This window comes from Pezoporus flaviventris, unplaced genomic scaffold (assembly GCF_033815535.1).
Source record: "Pezoporus flaviventris isolate CSIRO_AGI_PZ_B2104156 unplaced genomic scaffold, CSIRO_AGI_Pfla_v1 ptg000001l, whole genome shotgun sequence".
Classification (NCBI taxonomy): Eukaryota; Metazoa; Chordata; class Aves; order Psittaciformes; family Psittacidae; genus Pezoporus; species Pezoporus flaviventris.
The window spans coordinates 37,658,725-37,676,592 of record NW_026892549.1 but is presented as its reverse complement, the minus strand read 5'-3'; the positions used below and the strand labels follow the sequence as shown (position 1 = coordinate 37,676,592).

Here is a 17,868-nt window from a genome sequence, read left to right as displayed (position 1 = left end):
ACAAGGAAGCAAAAAAGTATGTAAGCCAATATCCTTTTTTGTATGTCTTTGATGTACACACGTTCTCTATATAAAAAAAAAATATATAACTCATTGGCTGATTGGGAAAATTATTGAAGTTTAATATTTTAGGGTTTTTTTTGTGGGATTTTTTTTTTAAGAAATGTTGAAATATCCTTCATTTCTGAAAGAAAAATGAAATGCAGGAGAAGTACTGGAGGGAATTATCTTACATGGTTGGCTACATGGCGTAATCTGATTTAGAATAGCATGTCACAATTACAGCACTTTGAAGACTGTTTGCTAATAGAGTATATAGCTCAATATGATTTTATTTATTTATTTGTTTTAAGAAAAATAAAGCATGTATTTTTGTGACTTTTATGTTTTAATGTGGGCCTGTGCTCAAGATCCCACTTTGTCAATATATTAAAATCAATATAAGCCCAGGAGAGCATGTATTCTTCAAATAGTATTTTATGTGAATATGTTTTAACCATTATTCAAAAGTAGATGGCTGCTTTTTTAGGAGATGCTGAAATATTTAGTTAAAAATAACTGTTTCTGTTCATGTCTGTTGCAGTCTCTAGCAAAAGAAAGGTGGCTTAAAGTCTGAGTAGAAATTTCATTGATGTTATGCTTTTTGGGTGTACTCACTGAGTCAATTTGTATATTTTTCATTGATTTTAAGGAGGATTTATTTCCTGTCCATTTAAATCACAGGCTTGTCTCTCATATTTCTGAGAATGCAAGTAAAGTATACAGTCAATTTTTTTTTTTTGTTCCTTTTGAACATTTCAGTGTCTTTGGCCTTAAATCTCACTCTGTAGGTTGTAATATTTACTCTGGCCAGTAACAACATACCAAGTCAGATCACAATCCTAAATACATAAGATTGAGATGTGAATTTTTTACAGGGTGTTGCCTAGAGTATGTGGAGAGCTTCATCTTTCTTTATTAGGATCATCAGTTCTTACAAGAATAATGTTTAATGTAATTCTTACAGGTCATGAATCATCTTCTCTGGAGGAAGATGTACGTTACCAGGTGCTTCTGGCAAAGATTTACAGCAAAATGGAGAAGATTGATGAAGCCATTGTTTCATTACAACAGGTGAAGGGAAAAACGAAAAAACCTATGAAATCTTGCAATGTCCTTACTTTTATCCCAAATCCTAACCATGTTTCTGTGAATGAGGAAAATGCATACATGTTGGGAAGAAAGCATTAGTGACTGCTGTGAAATGCAAAGAACATAAGTTGTTAGAAAGTCTTAAGCTGTTTGTGAGCAATGCTATCTGAATTCAAATCTCAGAATGCAGTCTTTTACTGCATTTTTTTTTACTATGCCTTTATTTGTGTGTGGAGCATTGCTATGGGAGCAGCTAGGTTACATATCTTTAGCTCTGCATTGAACACTCACAGAACAATCTAGAACAGCTTTCAATGGCTACCTGTCATCTTGTTGTACTGCTCTTTATTTTAAAAAGCAATAATAACACCTGTTCTTGTTATTGTGGTAGTATTCTGGAGCTGAATATTACCACTCAGACTGAGTAGTGATATTCACTGAGAACTAAGTTGGAAGCTAGAGATAATCCATTTAGGAGACGCTTTCTCAACACAAAGGTTGAGCAAGACGTTGGGTCAGCACATGCTTTTCCATTTTATCTCCAGTCTTACAGAAACAGTAAGCCTTGGTAGCATCTCCTGACCAGCCAGAAAATTAAATTATGTAGATTGGTTAGAATGATAATTGTACATAGGAGTTAAAATCCTACTGGAATTGCTATTTAATCTGTTGTTAAAATCTTTCTTTGCTTTTCCTCATAATGTACTTTCAAAGTTAACGTTTTTCCCCACATTCTCCTACAGTAAATCTCCCCCAGGCAGTCTATTTCTCTTACTCTTTACTTCTTTAGTTCTGTCAGGTTTCTCACTATATCACACGTCAAAAACTTTGTTTTGTCTCTCTCCCCTTTTTTCTTTTGTTGTTTTTGTTGGTTTCCTCAAAACTATCCTTCCTTATACAAGTTATTTTTGAAGTCTTTTCTTGCCACATCCATTTACACAAAACCACCTACATTTTGATTATTTTAGCAAGACTTAACTGCTTGGTTGTATTATTGCTGCCTCTTGGAGAGGTTTTTCCCCTTAGTTGTCAGTGTGATGTTAGAAGTTCCTCCCGTATTTTACTTTGTGTTTTAATTCTCCTTCCCTGCTAGGCAAAAAGGTAGGGGGATGAGAAGCAGCAGAGTAATATTAGTGCTTCCTTCTCTTCAACTTGTGAACTTTTTAAATGAGCCAAACAGGCCTTCTGAGTTTTTATTTCAGTGTTAAGATAGCTGCAAAACTGCTTGAGCAGAAAGAGGAAATCTCTTGTGTGTTAATTGGTTAGAATTGCAGTTGAAATCAAAGAAAACTGGTCAGGCATAATCAGAACCATGCTTCTTCTGGACTTTTCTTAATCACTCCCTAGATGAAAGATCTCAAAATGAAATTTGAAGGGTTTTTTGCTTGCTTTTTTTTTTTTTCCCGAGCTTTCTGTACTTAAAGCAGTTAAGTACATACACCCTCTGGGGTGTGGCTTTTGAGTTTGAGATCCTTTATATATACCTTATCAAAAGCTTAATTTTAAGAGAAGAAAAAGGCATGTAACGCTTCAGTTGAATATTTTTGTGTAGCTTGGAGACTTAAGTTCTTAACAGGAACCCATGGAGTTGATAAAATTTCTCTAAGCAGAACTGCAGAGTTTGTGTGCTAAAGCATTGCTTTTCCCTTTAATAAGGAGGATTTGTTCAGTGATGTCCTAGCATTTTTGTGATTACAACTTTGCTAGAAGTTATGAATTGGAACATAACAATTTGGATTGAGGAAAAGGTTAGTTATAAATAATGCAAGGAACACAAATATGGAGAAAATTTAGACCAATAAAAATGTGTCATCTTTATTCAATTGAATGTATTTGGCCTAAATATTCCTTAGATGGAATATTAAATAAGCTTGTTCATACCTCTTTTTGATTCAAGTACACAAAGGGTAAACTGGATTCCTTCCCAGCTTTTTGCTTTAATGTCCTGTTCATTACATTTCACAAATACTGTATCTATGATTATCTCAAAATTATGTTCTCTAAATCTGCCCTTTAGAATGTACATTACTGGATCAGCATACAGTTGTCATAAAGAGTGTTTTCTAAAAAGCGTACTGGGATTCCATCTTGGAAGTGTTAAAGAGTGTGCTGCTTTTCAGTGTGTTTTTAATGTGGGTTTTGGAGAAGCAAGGCAGTTTGAGACGAGTTATTGAGGGAGAGATTGGGGTGGTGTGTACTTTATTATTTGGGGGGGGGGGGCAGGGGTGTTCATCTGTAAACTACATAGTGTGCTTGTAGAACCTTTAAAAAAATTTAATAAAATCACTTTAAATTAGGTAATATAAAATTAACTCCTTTGAAAATTTTTGACCGTTCACTCCTTTCCCCACACCAGGCTCGGGAATTACAAGCCAGAGTGCTTAAACGGGCTCAGATAGAGCAGCTGGATGCAGTTTCTACACAGAAACAGTTAGCGGCTGAAATTTGTGCTGAGATTGCAAAACATTTCACAGCCCAGCGAAACTATGAAAAAGCAATTAAATTTTACAAAGAAGCTCTTGTTCACTGTGGAACCGATAACAAGGTCAGTTCTCCCTCTATTTTGCATTGTTTTCCCATTCAGTTATGATATCTAGCCATACATTTTTCTAATTATCCACAGTGTAGAAGTGTATTTGCAATTATTTATTCTTTATGATATACATAGAGCCTTTAACTTTCTCCCTTGCATTGCTTATCATGATAAAATAATTGTATGTTCTGCTAATTTCTGTCTCTTTTACAAACTCCTGATTCAAGTGGTAGTCTGCATGTGCTTGGAGTTGTCTATTAGAATGTATATTGGGCTTGTCTTCATGTACCAGTTGAGGACAGGTAACGTACGCCCGGTGTTAATGGAGATTGTTTCAGTGTTGCTTGTTGCCTGTCCTCTGGAATGAGGTATTAGTGATTATGGTCAGTTGAGACAATTTCTATCTCTTCTTTATCTGCTTTAGAAGCTTTAGACTTTTATCTGGATTTGGTAGGATTCCCTTTTTAGTCACAAAATGTTTACTGGGGTTTTTTTTAGATGAAAATAGATATATTAATTTTTTTTTGTCAAATTTCCATGATTTTCTAACATAAGTCTGTTGTATATTTAGGTGTATGTGACGACTTCCTATTTTGCTACTTCTTATTGCATAGCTGTCAGATGCACCAGGTGCTAAATTATCATCATATCAGCTGGTTTTAATACTTGGACTCATGTGTTGTAGCTTTAGGAAGGACTTAGATTCTTGAAATCACAACTTCACCATCTTTGAGACAGGCTTTCCTCAAGGCAATTTGTGAGAATGAGGAAGAAATAGAAAAATAAATAGGGACAGGAATAAAAATATCCTTAAAGTCTTCAAAGAAAGGTGACTTCCCTTTCTACCATTAAAAAGTGAGGAAACTGCCTGTCATAGTACAGGTACAGCTATGGCTTCTGGTCTATGCTATCCCACTAATACAGTAACAAAGCTATAATCTACTTTTTTCTTTCACATCAGTACTGAAATACCAGTATAGCACTTCCTTTCATTCTTGCTAAAATCATACTATTAAGAGATTCCCATTGTTAAAGATATGCTGTGCACTGACATTTGTACTGAATATCTGCTAGATGCAGTTAGTGGTGATCTTGGCTTTAATTCTGCTTTGCTAGCAACACAGAATACAATGACATCTCAGAAAATCTAGGACTGAATTTCTGATTAAGAACTTGCTCCCTGCTTAGAGTATTGGAAACAAAATGCTTTTGGTTGCCCACAAGCAGTTTAAATTACAGAATCAGAGAATGGTTTGGGTTGGAAAGGACCTTAAGATCATCCAGTTCCAACCCCCTACTATGGGTAGGGACACCTCCACACTAGACCATGTTGCCCAAGGCTCTGTCATCTCCTTGTATTTCTGTAGTTTCAGTAGAGTTGAACTTGTTTTCTTCCTTTCATTTTTAAAAACATTGCTGGTACAGGATTTAATTGAATTCTTTTAGATTACTAAATATAAATTTGAGCTGTTAAACACCCACTGATTTGCTTGATGTCTTCACAGAGCTTTACTTTCTTTAAAATTGTATATGGAAGTATTGGAAATTCCTATGAAGCTGTCTGTATTTCATCAGAACAAATTCTTCTGCGTTCTAGCCAAAGTAAACCAAACCAGATTTGAACAAAAGTCAGTTAGCTAAATGTGAAGAGATTGTAGTCCACGTCATAAGGGTTTTGGGTTGGGTTGTGTTGTGTTGTTTTGGTTTACATAGTTAAATTTGGTAGGTAATACCTCATTTCTCTGACTAGATAAGAGGCAATGCAGTTTCCAGATGCAGACTCGAAGTGGATCGCAGACTCGAAGTGTATCACAGTCTGCATCAAGGACATTATTTCAGATTATCATTATTGTTTGGGTTGGAGTTGGAAATTTAGAGACCACTTCCAGTCACTAGAATCTAGTATAAAAGACCAGTGCAGCTGGTGTTCTTGTCTTGCCTACGGCAGGAGGTGTTCCGTGACCAGCACACTGGTTTTCAGTCTTCCACTGTTGTGCACAAAAGAATAGTGGCTTGAAGAAAATATTCATAATTCAAATTCTTACAGCATGCTGTCTCCATATCACTTCAGTGCTTACCCACCTGCCTTTCTGAGTTATATAGTAGATGTTTGAATATGTGAAAAACAGGAAGTAGGAAGAAAACAGTTGTTAAATATTAGGAAAGTAGCCTTCATATCCTGAATAGGATGTTCAAAATATGTTTTGATTCAGAAGTGCCGTTCGCAAGTATAACGAGAGAAAGAATTACAATGCAATTATAAGTGCCTCATTTTTGAAAACAAAATCAAAACACCATGTAAAGTTAACCAGGAGAGACATTGCTTACTGTTTGTCTAATGCTAATTTTGCTTTGTGATTGGTTTAACTCTAGTTTGCTTCAATAGGAACTTGATTAAATCTGTGGTAACTCTTGTGTTTATAAACTTTTCCGTGGCAATTTATTCAGAATAGTCTACAATGGAACTTTACCCTTAAAGATGCGTACTTACGTACATTTCGGGTTGTTAATAGTTGTTCTGAGGTTGCTTCAGAAATGGATCCACACACAGTCTTAATGCAAATGAGAAAATGAAATGCAAATAAGAAAGTGCTTTCTGCTGGAATTTGCTTATGCTCCAAAACTAATTGGGAAATGTTGATGAGGTATTTGATTCTGTCAGGGAATTGAAAACTACTTGCATTTCCATTTTTTTCCAAGAAAATTATTCTTACCAAAATAACAGTTTTCAGAGCAATTCTGTCTGGGCAGCTCTGTATTCAATGTACCTCCAGAATTTCCATCTGGTGAAGAAAAGTTTTATCTGTTTTAAAGGTGAGAGCCTGGAAATTTAATTTATTTGACCAAGAGCCCACAGGGAACAGCAGAGAAAGCTCTCACTTTAGAAGAGAAATAAGTTTTCCCTGAGGCTCTGAAGCCTCAGGTTAATACAGAACTGAACCAGCTTTCTTCATCTTTGAATTACTTATAGTTGAATATTTTAATGTACAGGCGATGTTGGAACTTGCACGCTTATATCTTGCACAAGATGATACTGATGCTTGTGAACATCATTGTTCCTTATTACTGAGGAACGACCAAGATAATGAAGCGGCAACAATGGTATGTGATATTATACTAATCCTGTATCAGGAGTTTAATTTTAAAGTTTGTGTGTCTGCAATATGATGGATCCATGAAATGCTACTTTTAAGAAAGCCTGCAGCTTCTAATTTCAAGAAACATGAAAAATCCATTGCAACAAAATGTTTTTCTGTTTATGCTGGATAATCATTCAGTGTGTTTCTAGCAATCACAGCCCTTATTCTATCTTAATAGTGCAGTAATATTAAAGCAAATGTCTAAAAAAAACCTTCCAGAAGACAAGAACTGTGTACTTAAGGTGGTTTTACATTCTTATACAATCATAGATAATCATATTCCTCCTTAAGCATTTTTAATCACAGCTGCAGATTCTTTGTACAGGATTTGCATACTTGTCTGCTTAAGAGACTGCTCAATAGACTGAGCAACTTTTGCTTTAATACATTAGGAGCAAAATGATTTTAAGATGGGAATAATTTATTTTCTTACAGCAGTCTAACATCTGGAACTTAACCCAGTAGGGTGCAAGAACAGGGGTAATAGCACTCAGTATCTGTTATTAAATCTACTCTTTATTAACTACCTTTCAGTGGAGAAAAAAAAAACCAAATAATTGTTTTACTTCCAATGCTGAAGTAGTTATCATGTTTCTTTCTCCCTAACTTTAAACTAATTTTGCTTTTCTATGTGCTTAATCTACACATAATAATAAGGAATTTATTATTATAAGAAAATAAGAGAAAAGCTGTAGAAGTAAAACCAAACATATTTGGAAGCTACACCAAAGTGTTTAATTCTCTTTTGATTTCTACCTTAAGTGAAAATTCTAAATATGAGCCTGTACCTGCTCACTGTTATCCTCTCTATCTAGACAGAGTGTTTATTTTCCAGAGAGTAATAAAAAAATCCAACTCATTTTACTTCTTGCATAATTCCTGCAGCACTTTAAAGCTGTATTTTCAGCTCCCCGCTTTTGCAGAACTGAAGTTCATTATAAATGATGATAATATTTTGGTTTGTTTTCTCTAAATTGGTCCATATTGTAGATGATGGCTGATCTCATGTTCAGGAAGCAAGATTATGAACAAGCTGTCTTTCATTTCCAGCAGCTCCTAGAACGCAAGCCAGGTGAATATTTAGCAGTGATATTTTTAATTCTTTCTGATACATAGTTCTAATGAGATAGAAGAATAAATATCTAGAAATTTTGTATGATTAAAAAGAAATATGCTATTTATAATGCAATAGATCCTATAAACAAAGACCATTACTGTATGTAAAAACAAAGTTATTTTAGGGGAAGCTGAGAAAACTATTTATTGTATATACAGTAATTTACTTTGCTGCAATATAATGTGCATTGTTTACCTCAAGCCAAATATAGCTAGGGTTTTATATACTTGTAACTGTGAAGCACTTGCTCTTGTGTTTAAGATAACAAGTGAATGAGTGCAAAGCTAGCCTTTTATTTCAAATTAATAAAGGAAACTTTGTTATATGAATTTGGAATTCCTATAATAAAGTTGCTCTTAGTAATTTGCAGATTATGACCAGAGAGAAAGCTACTAAAATCTATTTAAAACAGTACTATAATGAATGTGAACCTTTTTAGAGGACTTTGTGAAAGGAGTCGTGAGAGCACAGCAAATCTTTTTGTTTGAGTGCTTTTGAAAGTGAGGTACAATTATCTTTATAAAGGTTTTTATAGAAATATCTCAAGTATCACTTGATATCTTCATTCTTGTATCTGTGGTTGCTATGTAATATGCCTTATACATTACATCATATATAATTTTTGTATGTGAAGAAAAGGCAGACTCTATTTCTTAAGCCGTTCATATAGCAAATAACTAGAATCACAATGTCCTAATTATTTTTATATTTAGATAATTATGCAACTCTCTCACGATTAATTGATCTCTTAAGAAGAGCTGGGAAACTAGAAGAAGTCCCAAGATTTCTGTTAATGGCTGAAAAACATTCTTCCAGAGCCAACCTTGAACCAGGATTTCACTACTGCAAAGGGCTATATCTTTGGTACTTGCAATTATAATTATAAGGTTCATTTACCCATTGTCATTCAAAGATATATCTATATATAGTGTGATAAGTAAATGGTAGGTAGTATAGCACTACTTTCCTAATTATTTAAGGTGCTAGGACTTCAGGCAAGTCTCTTCTCTTCTGAAAGCTATCTTATCTGTCTCACATGCATCTTTCATATTTCCTGTTTGTTAAATGGGAGGGATATTCTTGCTGGGTTAATAATATATTACTTATTTTCAAATTTTATCAGACTGGTTTTTGTCTGCAAAACCAAGCTCCTTGCAATAGTATGTGTGCTTTTTGAGCCTTGCATTATCAGTGTGTGCAAGTGTGTAAACTGTTTTATAAATACTTGGGATTCTTTGTGAGATTTGGGTGGGATTTGAGGCAGGAAATTTTGCTTGCCCATCTTTAAATATTTTCATTAATTGTGTAGGTACACAGGTGAACCAAATGGTGCACTCCAGCATTTTAATAAAGCTCGAAAGGACAGTGACTGGGGACAGAATGCAGTCTACAACATGATTGAAATTTGTTTGAACCCAGATAATGAAACTGTGGGTGGTGAAGTCTTTGAAAGTTTGGATGCTGACATAGGGTAAGTGAATGCAATAAATATTGCTTGGGTTCTTCCATCATCCCTTTTCTCTGCTTTTCTTTAATAATGTGCCTTAAATTAAATTGCTACAAGTTTGAGCTTATCTAATGCTTCAAATATTCTACCTACTGTATTGTGAGAGTCCGTTCTAGACTGTAATAAGTCAGTCTCAAGCAGAAAACAGAGATTTTTGTCTGGAATCCTGATCGCTTGCTGTGTGAAACCCAGCTTGTTAGGTTGGAACTGCTGTGGTTACAGAAGAGAATCAATGTAGAATGCCTATGTAACAAAACTGTCTTGTACAAAATGGCGTGCCTTTAGCATGGAATCAATACTAACTTGTAATTAATTTAGTGTATATTAAAAAATAAACTTTTACAAACACTTTCTTTCCAATAACAGTAATTCAACAGAGAAGCAGGAGTCTGTGCAGTTGGCTGTAAGAACAGCAGAAAATCTTCTGAAGGAACTCAAGCCTCAGACCGTTCAGGGTCGCATTCAGCTGCGAATCATGGAAAATTACTGTCTCATGGCAACCAAAGAGAAATCAAATGTTGAGCGAGCACTGAACACTTTCACTGAAATAGTAGTGGCTGAGGTTAGTAACATGTATCATTTCCTCAGTCTTCTCTTTCACAATACAGGGTTTTTTTTTAACCAGTCTTGCGGTTTACATTCAGGAGTAGTGGTGTGTTAGTGCAATTCATTCTAATTATTTTTTTTCCTTATTAAAGAATATTTTATATAACTTTTTTTTTTAAAAAGCCATGCTGAAATAACAATGTCTTTTAGAAGTTTTCCATTGGATTGCAAATTTGTAACTCAGTGCTAATATTGCCAGTTACTAAAATGTGAATAGGCTGCTTGGTTTGAGTTGCTGGGTTTGCTTTTTAATTCCCAGTCTTGCCAGCACTGTGTCTGATGATATAAATCGATACAGTACCTTCATTCTGTAACCAGAAACAATTAAATATAAGATGCCTTCATGTACTTCATGTAAACTTGGCATAATTTAGATTCCAGTACAAGATTATCCATCTGCTTAAAATTCATCCTTACAATGGAAATCTTCATTATTTCATAGTTTGCTGTACTCATTAACTTTAGGATTAATAATTGATGCTCTTGTTACCAGCACCTTTCAACAGATTTTATTTAAGCACTTTTAGACATATTTAGTCTGTAGGAATGCCAAAAAATACTCAAGTTACTACTACCCATTGACTGGGTGCTAAACTGCTCCTTGTCTCAGGTGAGCATGCTGATGGTTATCTTGTGTGTAAGGCAGTTCTGAGAATCACAAGGTGTCCTTCTGCCTCCAGTACTGGCTTCTGAGTCCTGCTCAGTATTGATCTGAGGTTCCTTCAATACTGAATGCTTTTCACATGGTGACACAGTTCAAGCAAGAAGAATGCTCTAGTCTATTTAGTTTTCTCTCCAGGGTCACATAAAACACAGTTTTAATCTTTTCAGATTTCAGAGGTTATTGGTCTGTGCCAGATGTGACTGCTGAGGGAGAGGGGAGATGACCTGATGATTATGTGGAAGAGGGCCTTTTTGTGGGGTCTTTTTAATCATTTTATTTTATATAAACCATTATGGCAAGCATATTATACAGTACAACCCTACAAAGAAGTGTAGATGCAGAATCCAACAGTGAGCCAGGAAGGCAGAGAAAAAGAAGCTTTTAAGTTAGCTGCTGATAGAGCTACTCTCCACATTTAGGACATAGTTTTGGAATGCAAGCCCCATTCTCATCTATACCCCATGCTAATAAGGCAGGATTTTAAAAATCTCACTTGCTCCTGTACTTCTTACTACTTACCTGTGGCTCTTGCATGGAATGGTGGCTTCTAAAAATCCTGTTCGTTATACATAGTTTTTGGATGCAGGCAATTTAGACTTAACATTTTTAGGAGCCGTAGACCTAATAATAGGAAACAGTGTCCCTGTTACTAACATTTGACAGGCACTTCTAAAAGTAGAAAATACCACTTGTCTAGTAAGTTCAAGTGAGTTTCTATCTGAAGTTTTTATTGTGTATCAAAGGATAGGTCTTAGTGATATCAGAATGTTTCTTGTTGAGATGAAGCACCTGTGGATGCTTTCAACATTTCTTGAGCCTGGAGAAGATAATTTTGAGCCCAAATTATCTTCAGCATCTTAAATATTTAACATGGTGGTTATCATGGTTAGTCTTACAGAAATAATCATAGAACTAGATGGAAAACATGTTTGTAAGGTTGGATGCTCTATCTTTATTTCCTGAGATTTAGCTTTTAGTTTAGTTTTCAGATACCTGGTGAAAGTCCTACCAAAAAAAAAAAAACCCACAACAACTTATAAGCAAAGTAAAAGCACCAAACAGTCACTGCTTTCTGTTGCAGAAGGATCATATACCAGCACTTTTGGGAATGGCCACAGCCTACATGATCTTGAAACAGACTCCACGAGCCAGAAATCAGTTAAAACGAATTTCAAAAATGAGCTGGAATCCCATTGATGCAGAGGAGTTTGAAAAGAGTTGGCTTCTGCTTGCAGATATATATATTCAATCAGCAAAATACAATATAGCAGGTGAATTACTGAAGCTATGCCTTCGTCATAACAGGGTAAGTGCACATTTAAAGTAACCTTAGTAACCTCCTATTTTAATTCAGCTACTTTTCCCCTGAAACATGATTCCAAAATATATTTTTTTTTTTCCCATTGCCTGGTATTTCACTTAGAAGTAGACCATAACAAGCCAGGAAACAACAGCTTCACACTGGAGGATAGTGAACAAACCTGTGAATGCTGCTTTGTCATTTTTATTCATATTCTAGAATAACTTCTGCAAGTTTTAGCTGTGGGGACACTAGAAGCTTAAAGTGTGTATGGAATGTCAGAGATGCACTTTACTAAGCCTCGCAAAAGATATAGCCATATAAATTTTGGAGACTGTAGGAGCAGACACAGATCTCGGCTCTTGTGCTGATTTCTCATAATCACATTTTTTCATCTATACACTCCACTTTCCCTCATATGAGGCACATCCAGTAGTTCTATAGATGCTATGCTGGAGTCAGGATGGTATTTATAGTGTGCAGATTTGGTTTGGGAAAGAACCTGATTCTGTGTATTTCTTGTTTGAATTCATAAGGATAGAAGATAAGGTTTGTTACTCTGTCTCATTTTCACAACCTCCTTGAGAGCTAGACTTTTTTGAACCTTTCCTCTTTTTATTTCTAAATATGAAATTAAGAAGCAGCTACAACAGTTCTTGATATAATGGTGTCAGGTACTTCTGCATAGATGCCCCTTAAAATAGGATTTACTCCATTTCATTTGTACAGAAAATGATTTTGAATTTTAATTAAGAAAAAACTCTACCTTAAGATCTGTTACATACTCATCCAGATTGCCAAGGGAAGTTGCAAAATCCATACTACTGAAGGATAAACATGAGTCATCCCCAAACTAAGATTTGAAATAGATGGTCTGTTGAGCAGGTATATACCACAAATGACACTTTGTTGCAGAATTTCCAGGCAGCTCTAAAAACACAGCCTACCACGGAATTTGTTTTCCTCGAAGAAGTTTGAGTCCCTGGAGGAACCTAGATAAACAAGCTGTGTTTGATAGGAAGGAGGATGGCAAAATAGAAGTCAGTGACTCCAGTTCCTTAACAAAACAGCACAGTGAAAATACTGCCTTTCTTCCAACTTGCATGCGAAGGAGCTAAGCAGGAATTGTACTATATGAATATATGTTTAACATTTTATATCTTAAAATATCGTGTTAATTCACAAAACAATATTTTGCATTTTATTCTCCAATGTGGACAATATTATTTGATTGAGAAAACACATTATTGTGATTAATTAGTTTTTAGGATTGTTTTTAGCAGTCAGAATTGAATGATATGGAGATATATATACACGCACAATTTAAGTAAATAGGTTGAGTGAAAACTTCTTTATAAAAGTCTAGTATCTGATTATATGAGTTTGGTTTCATTTTAAAAGACTTAAATTTGGTTAGTGAGATCCCAGTGAGCAAACTGTTTCTGTGAAATTGGGGTTTCTTTTCTTGATTTTGTACTTTTTGTTTGTCACAAATGAGAGGGAGAGTATTTTTTTATCCATATCTTTCAGGCATTCCCTTCTCTTTAAGTGGAAAATTATAATATGAAACAGTTTTCAAATATAAGGCTATGGAATTACCCTTTTAAGAAAACATGAAACAAGCAATATATGCGGAAGATACAATTTGGACTTGAAATATGGCTGTTGTAGGGTTATTATTAACGGAGAGAGGAATCTACAGGGTTCCTGGAGGCTCTAAACATCTTTGAAGGAATATTTGCAGTGTCCTCTGTGATGAACTCTGCACTGGATTTGGTGTAACATAGGAAGTCACTGTGCATAATTCCATGTAACTGATATGTATTACAGATGTCTTAAATCAAGACTGTTGTCATCAAAGTTAGTACGAGTATCACTTACGCTTTCCAATTGTGCAGATTTGAAGTTTTTAAGCAATCAGTGTTGTTGTAGGTAATCTTTTTTAAATAAAATTTGGAATGAATATTTATATTTTGCAGTCATGCTGCAAGGCTTATGAATACATGGGATACATAATGGAGAAGGAACGAGCATATAAGGATGCAGCAATGAATTATGAGATGGCCTGGAAATATGGAAATCAAATGAATCCAACAATAGGTATGTATACATAATCTATAAGCATGATTTCAGGCATTACAGTAAGAATGAAACAGCTGCCTTTTACTGGAAAGACTGCTTTTAATTTTCCATATAGTATCGCTGGTTTTCCATAAAACCCAGAGATGTTTAAAGGTGTAGTTAGCAGTCATTGGGAAAGTCCCCATGGCAAGAGGTAGCAGCTTTATGATGCTTCAGAAGTTTCTGGTTTTGTGCAAGGTTTGGTCTGAAAGAGTTTTAGTTTGCTTTTTGTGAACATCTTTATAAATACAGCATTAAATTTTAATAATGTATTTATAGTAACGCAGTATGAAATGTCTGCTATACTAGAGAATCTTTTATATATAACCCAATATATATCTGATAGTGGCAGATCATCAATTTATTTACTTCATTTTGATAATCAGACAAATTATTTATATGAGTTTTATATGCATGAGTAAGGATTTTAAAAATAAAATATTTAAATGTTTTTAAATATGTCTGTTTTAAAAAAGATAGTTAACTGAAAACTTGGGATACTATTACAGTTCCAATTAGGATGGTTAATTCAAGTCTACACTTGAATAACACGTTTTTAGAATTATTTTCATGTAGGAAACCCTTTAAGAAATGGACTCATAGGATGAAATGCCCTTTCTTATTCAACACCTATAGTCTGTCTGTAGGTCCCAGTGCTGGTGGTTTACAAAAATTCTGTTCAAGGTTTTGGGCTATGTTTATGGCTTCTCAGAAACGCATGTTTCTTGTAGTCTTTAATCTGTGATCTTTTTTTTGTGCCAGTAATTTTCTTAGCATTAGGATGAGATAGCCTTCAGCATGAACTGGAAAACAGTGTTTGTTTGTTGTTTTTTTTTTTAACAAGCTTGTTAAGTGTTCTGTATATTGAAATGGTATACATTTTGTTTCTTTAACTGTAACTCCTGAATGCTGCAGTGGTTTGGTTCATAAGTATAGATCATAATATATAGAAAGTAGTGTTTTATTAATGTAACTAAATGTTTTGTGGTTTAGCTCCTGCTTTTATAATGCAGTTAAAGATATAAAAATGCATATGCAAGGATGAATTGCCAAAATGTGTTACCCTGTGTAGTGTGAGTCAAAAAATCAGGAGTGTCAAAGCAGAATAAAGACTCGGATCTCAGTAATAAAAATGACTAATAGAAATCTGACTGAGGTTATATAGGAAAATCTCTAGATATCTTGAGTTTGGATGCAGTGATTTTACTAGTTGTTCCTGCTCCTGTAGACTGACACATGGATGCCTTGGTTTAGATATTACAGTTGTTGATAAAATCAAATCTATTCGATAGAGGAAGTTTTAACAGTAAAAAGGTGCGGTTTGGGTATTTTTTTAGTTTATAAAGAACATATATAAAGGCTTTGAAACCCCCAAGAAGGTAGGAATTGAATAAATTACAAAATCATTTGGTGTCTAGACAGGGGAATGCCTTAGTGAAGTTAAACTGTGGAACAGTCTTGCATACAGAAAGATAAGAGTGTGATATTGAAGGTACTACATGCACATTGTTTTCTAGTTTATATATGGCATTGTGAGAATGCCATGCATAAAAACTAAAATGGCTAAAGCAGTACAAACTGCATCTGTCAGTTAAAACTGTATAAACTGGTATCAGATCCCCCCATAATCACTTGCTAGTGAGGATAAGTTCATAAATGAAATACTTAAAGATTCAAGTTTTTGAAATTGCATTTTTTCCTGACCTCTGTCCAGCCTGATATGCTTGAGCTGTATCTTTTATATTGGAAGTATCAGCCTGACATGTTGCTATGCAACTTAGTTGTATGACTTTTTTTCCACTGTCTGCTGACAGTGGAACAGAATAGCATTTTAATTTTCTAGTTTGTTATTGCTGCCCTGGTTATTTTTTTCTTTTTCCCTTTAATAACGGAATTGCCTTTGCAGAGAGACAGTGTATTATAGGTCACAGTGAGAAACTCTGTGGGGTACCATAGTAATTGAGAGAGGGCAACCATTATGCATTGTCTGTAGTAACACATGCTCTCCAGAATAATGTCTCCTTTTGATTCAAACAGAGCTATCAGTGTGTAAAGGACTCTTACTTACTACTTAAAGTGACTTTCAGTAGAAATTTTGATCTTTACAAGTTTAGGAGAGAGAACAATAGAAAACAAACATACTAACTTCAGAAACACACAGTGACCAAAAATAATTTGGATGTGATCTTTTCATTATTCAGCACAGAATTGTCACCCCTTGTATTTCCCTCTTTTTACTTACAGGATACAAGCTGGCTTTCAATTACCTGAAAGGAAAGAGATATGTTGATGCAATTGATATTTGTCATAAGGTAGAATTTGTGTATATACTTGATACTCTCTCTACTGTAACAACACTCTTTTATATATTGGTCCTTATTTTGTTGAGTTTAAGTTTCCAAAATATATGACAATGTCAAAAAAAACCACCTAATTCGTTAAGTTGGATTAAATTAAATATCTTCTATGTAATCTGCTTGACCCTGAACTCCCTGACCACCAGGTAAATAAAAGATAAAGCGGCTGGATCATATGCAATAGCATATTCAAATGGTAGCACCTTCTTTTGGCCCTCTGCTTGCAACTTGGTAAATCCATACAGAATTATAGCTGAAGGTGTTAATCAAATGTTAACATCAGAAGATGCTGTTAGAAAGTGTCTTCCAGTATTATCTTCGTATGGTACAAACATAAATAGAGCAGATGCATAGTAAGAGGAAGGGTTACTATTACATTCTGGATTAATAATTATTAGCATTAGTAACAAAATAAACTATATTTGCTCTTTGCGGGGGGTGGGGGAATGAAGATAACTAGAAAGGACAAATTGGATAGAAGAATAAGGGAGAGGAGGGAATTGAAGAACAAGAAGATGAAGTGGATAGAATATAGTGAAAGAACCTGAGGGAGTGAAAACATGAGAGCAGTTTTTTTCAGAGAAAGTGTACTTAAAACCTTGGAAATGTCTCCAGAGGTCACTGTTCTGAATACATGCATTTCAAGCCACCCGGAGGCTTTATTCCCTTGGTTCATGTCTTTCACACCGAAGTGACAGGGCAGTGTGAAAGGAAAGCAAGGCATTTTTGATAAAGCTGTTCTTGACCTCCATGCACGGGAGTCTCTAGCTACAGTTGTTTATGGATTCTTAAGACAAACTTGTTACACTGTTATTTTAATTTTAAAATGTGTAAGCTCAGTTATGAGTGGGATAACCAGGCAGTATTCTTTCCTTTTAGACACAGAACTTTTTGGTTGTTTTGTCTTTTGACAGGTCCTTGGAGTACATCCAAACTATCCAAAGATCAGAAAGGAAATTCTTGACAAGGCCTGCGCATCACTAAGAACATGAGTTATTTCTTTTTTTTTTATGATTTATGGATTTGTTTAATCTGACTTCAGGAACTATGAATAAAATACTGCAGTGACAGAGACTGTATCTGCACAAAAGCATTGTGAATATGATTAACTTAATTACAGTAGAGATCTGGGTGATTTCCAGGAAAAATCTGTAGCCCTGACAGAAATTGTAAGCAGTGGTCCCTCCTGAATGAAAATAAATACATGTGTGCTGTGTAAAGTGTCATCCAGCATTCGGAAAAATGTTTTAAAGCATATAACTGCTCTTTGTCTGTTTGAAATAGGATAAGTTATTGTTCTGAGTTCTGTCTAATGCAGGTGCATTGTTAAGGTGCTGGATATCAGTTTATGTAAAACATTTATTGATAATTATAGTATAATCTTACTGCAAG

The 17,868-nt window shown here is 34.8% G+C and overlaps 1 protein-coding gene across 3 annotated transcripts in view; it reads left to right on the top strand.

The window, feature by feature from the left end:
* TTC21B (tetratricopeptide repeat domain 21B) overlaps positions 1 to 17,642 on the top strand; it is a 39,364-nt gene extending 21,722 nt beyond the window's left edge. For 2 of the 3 annotated variants that reach the window (XM_061452449.1, XM_061452439.1), the window contains 11 exons: positions 1,007 to 1,113; positions 3,488 to 3,676; positions 6,656 to 6,766; positions 7,795 to 7,876; positions 8,635 to 8,785; positions 9,231 to 9,392; positions 9,795 to 9,990; positions 11,780 to 12,004; positions 13,978 to 14,098; positions 16,364 to 16,431; positions 17,391 to 17,642. In XM_061452449.1, coding sequence (XP_061308433.1) covers positions 1,007 to 1,113; positions 3,488 to 3,676; positions 6,656 to 6,766; positions 7,795 to 7,876; positions 8,635 to 8,785; positions 9,231 to 9,392; positions 9,795 to 9,990; positions 11,780 to 12,004; positions 13,978 to 14,098; positions 16,364 to 16,431; positions 17,391 to 17,468 — 1,490 coding nt within the window. In that variant the 3' untranslated portion in view covers positions 17,469 to 17,642. Of the gene's footprint in view, positions 1 to 1,006; positions 1,114 to 3,487; positions 3,677 to 6,655; positions 6,767 to 7,794; positions 7,877 to 8,634; positions 8,786 to 9,230; positions 9,393 to 9,794; positions 9,991 to 11,779; positions 12,005 to 13,977; positions 14,099 to 16,363; positions 16,432 to 17,390 lie in introns of those variants that run through there. The other variant, XM_061452458.1, reaches the window with a different exon arrangement.
* Positions 17,643 to 17,868: the final 226 nt, after the last annotated feature.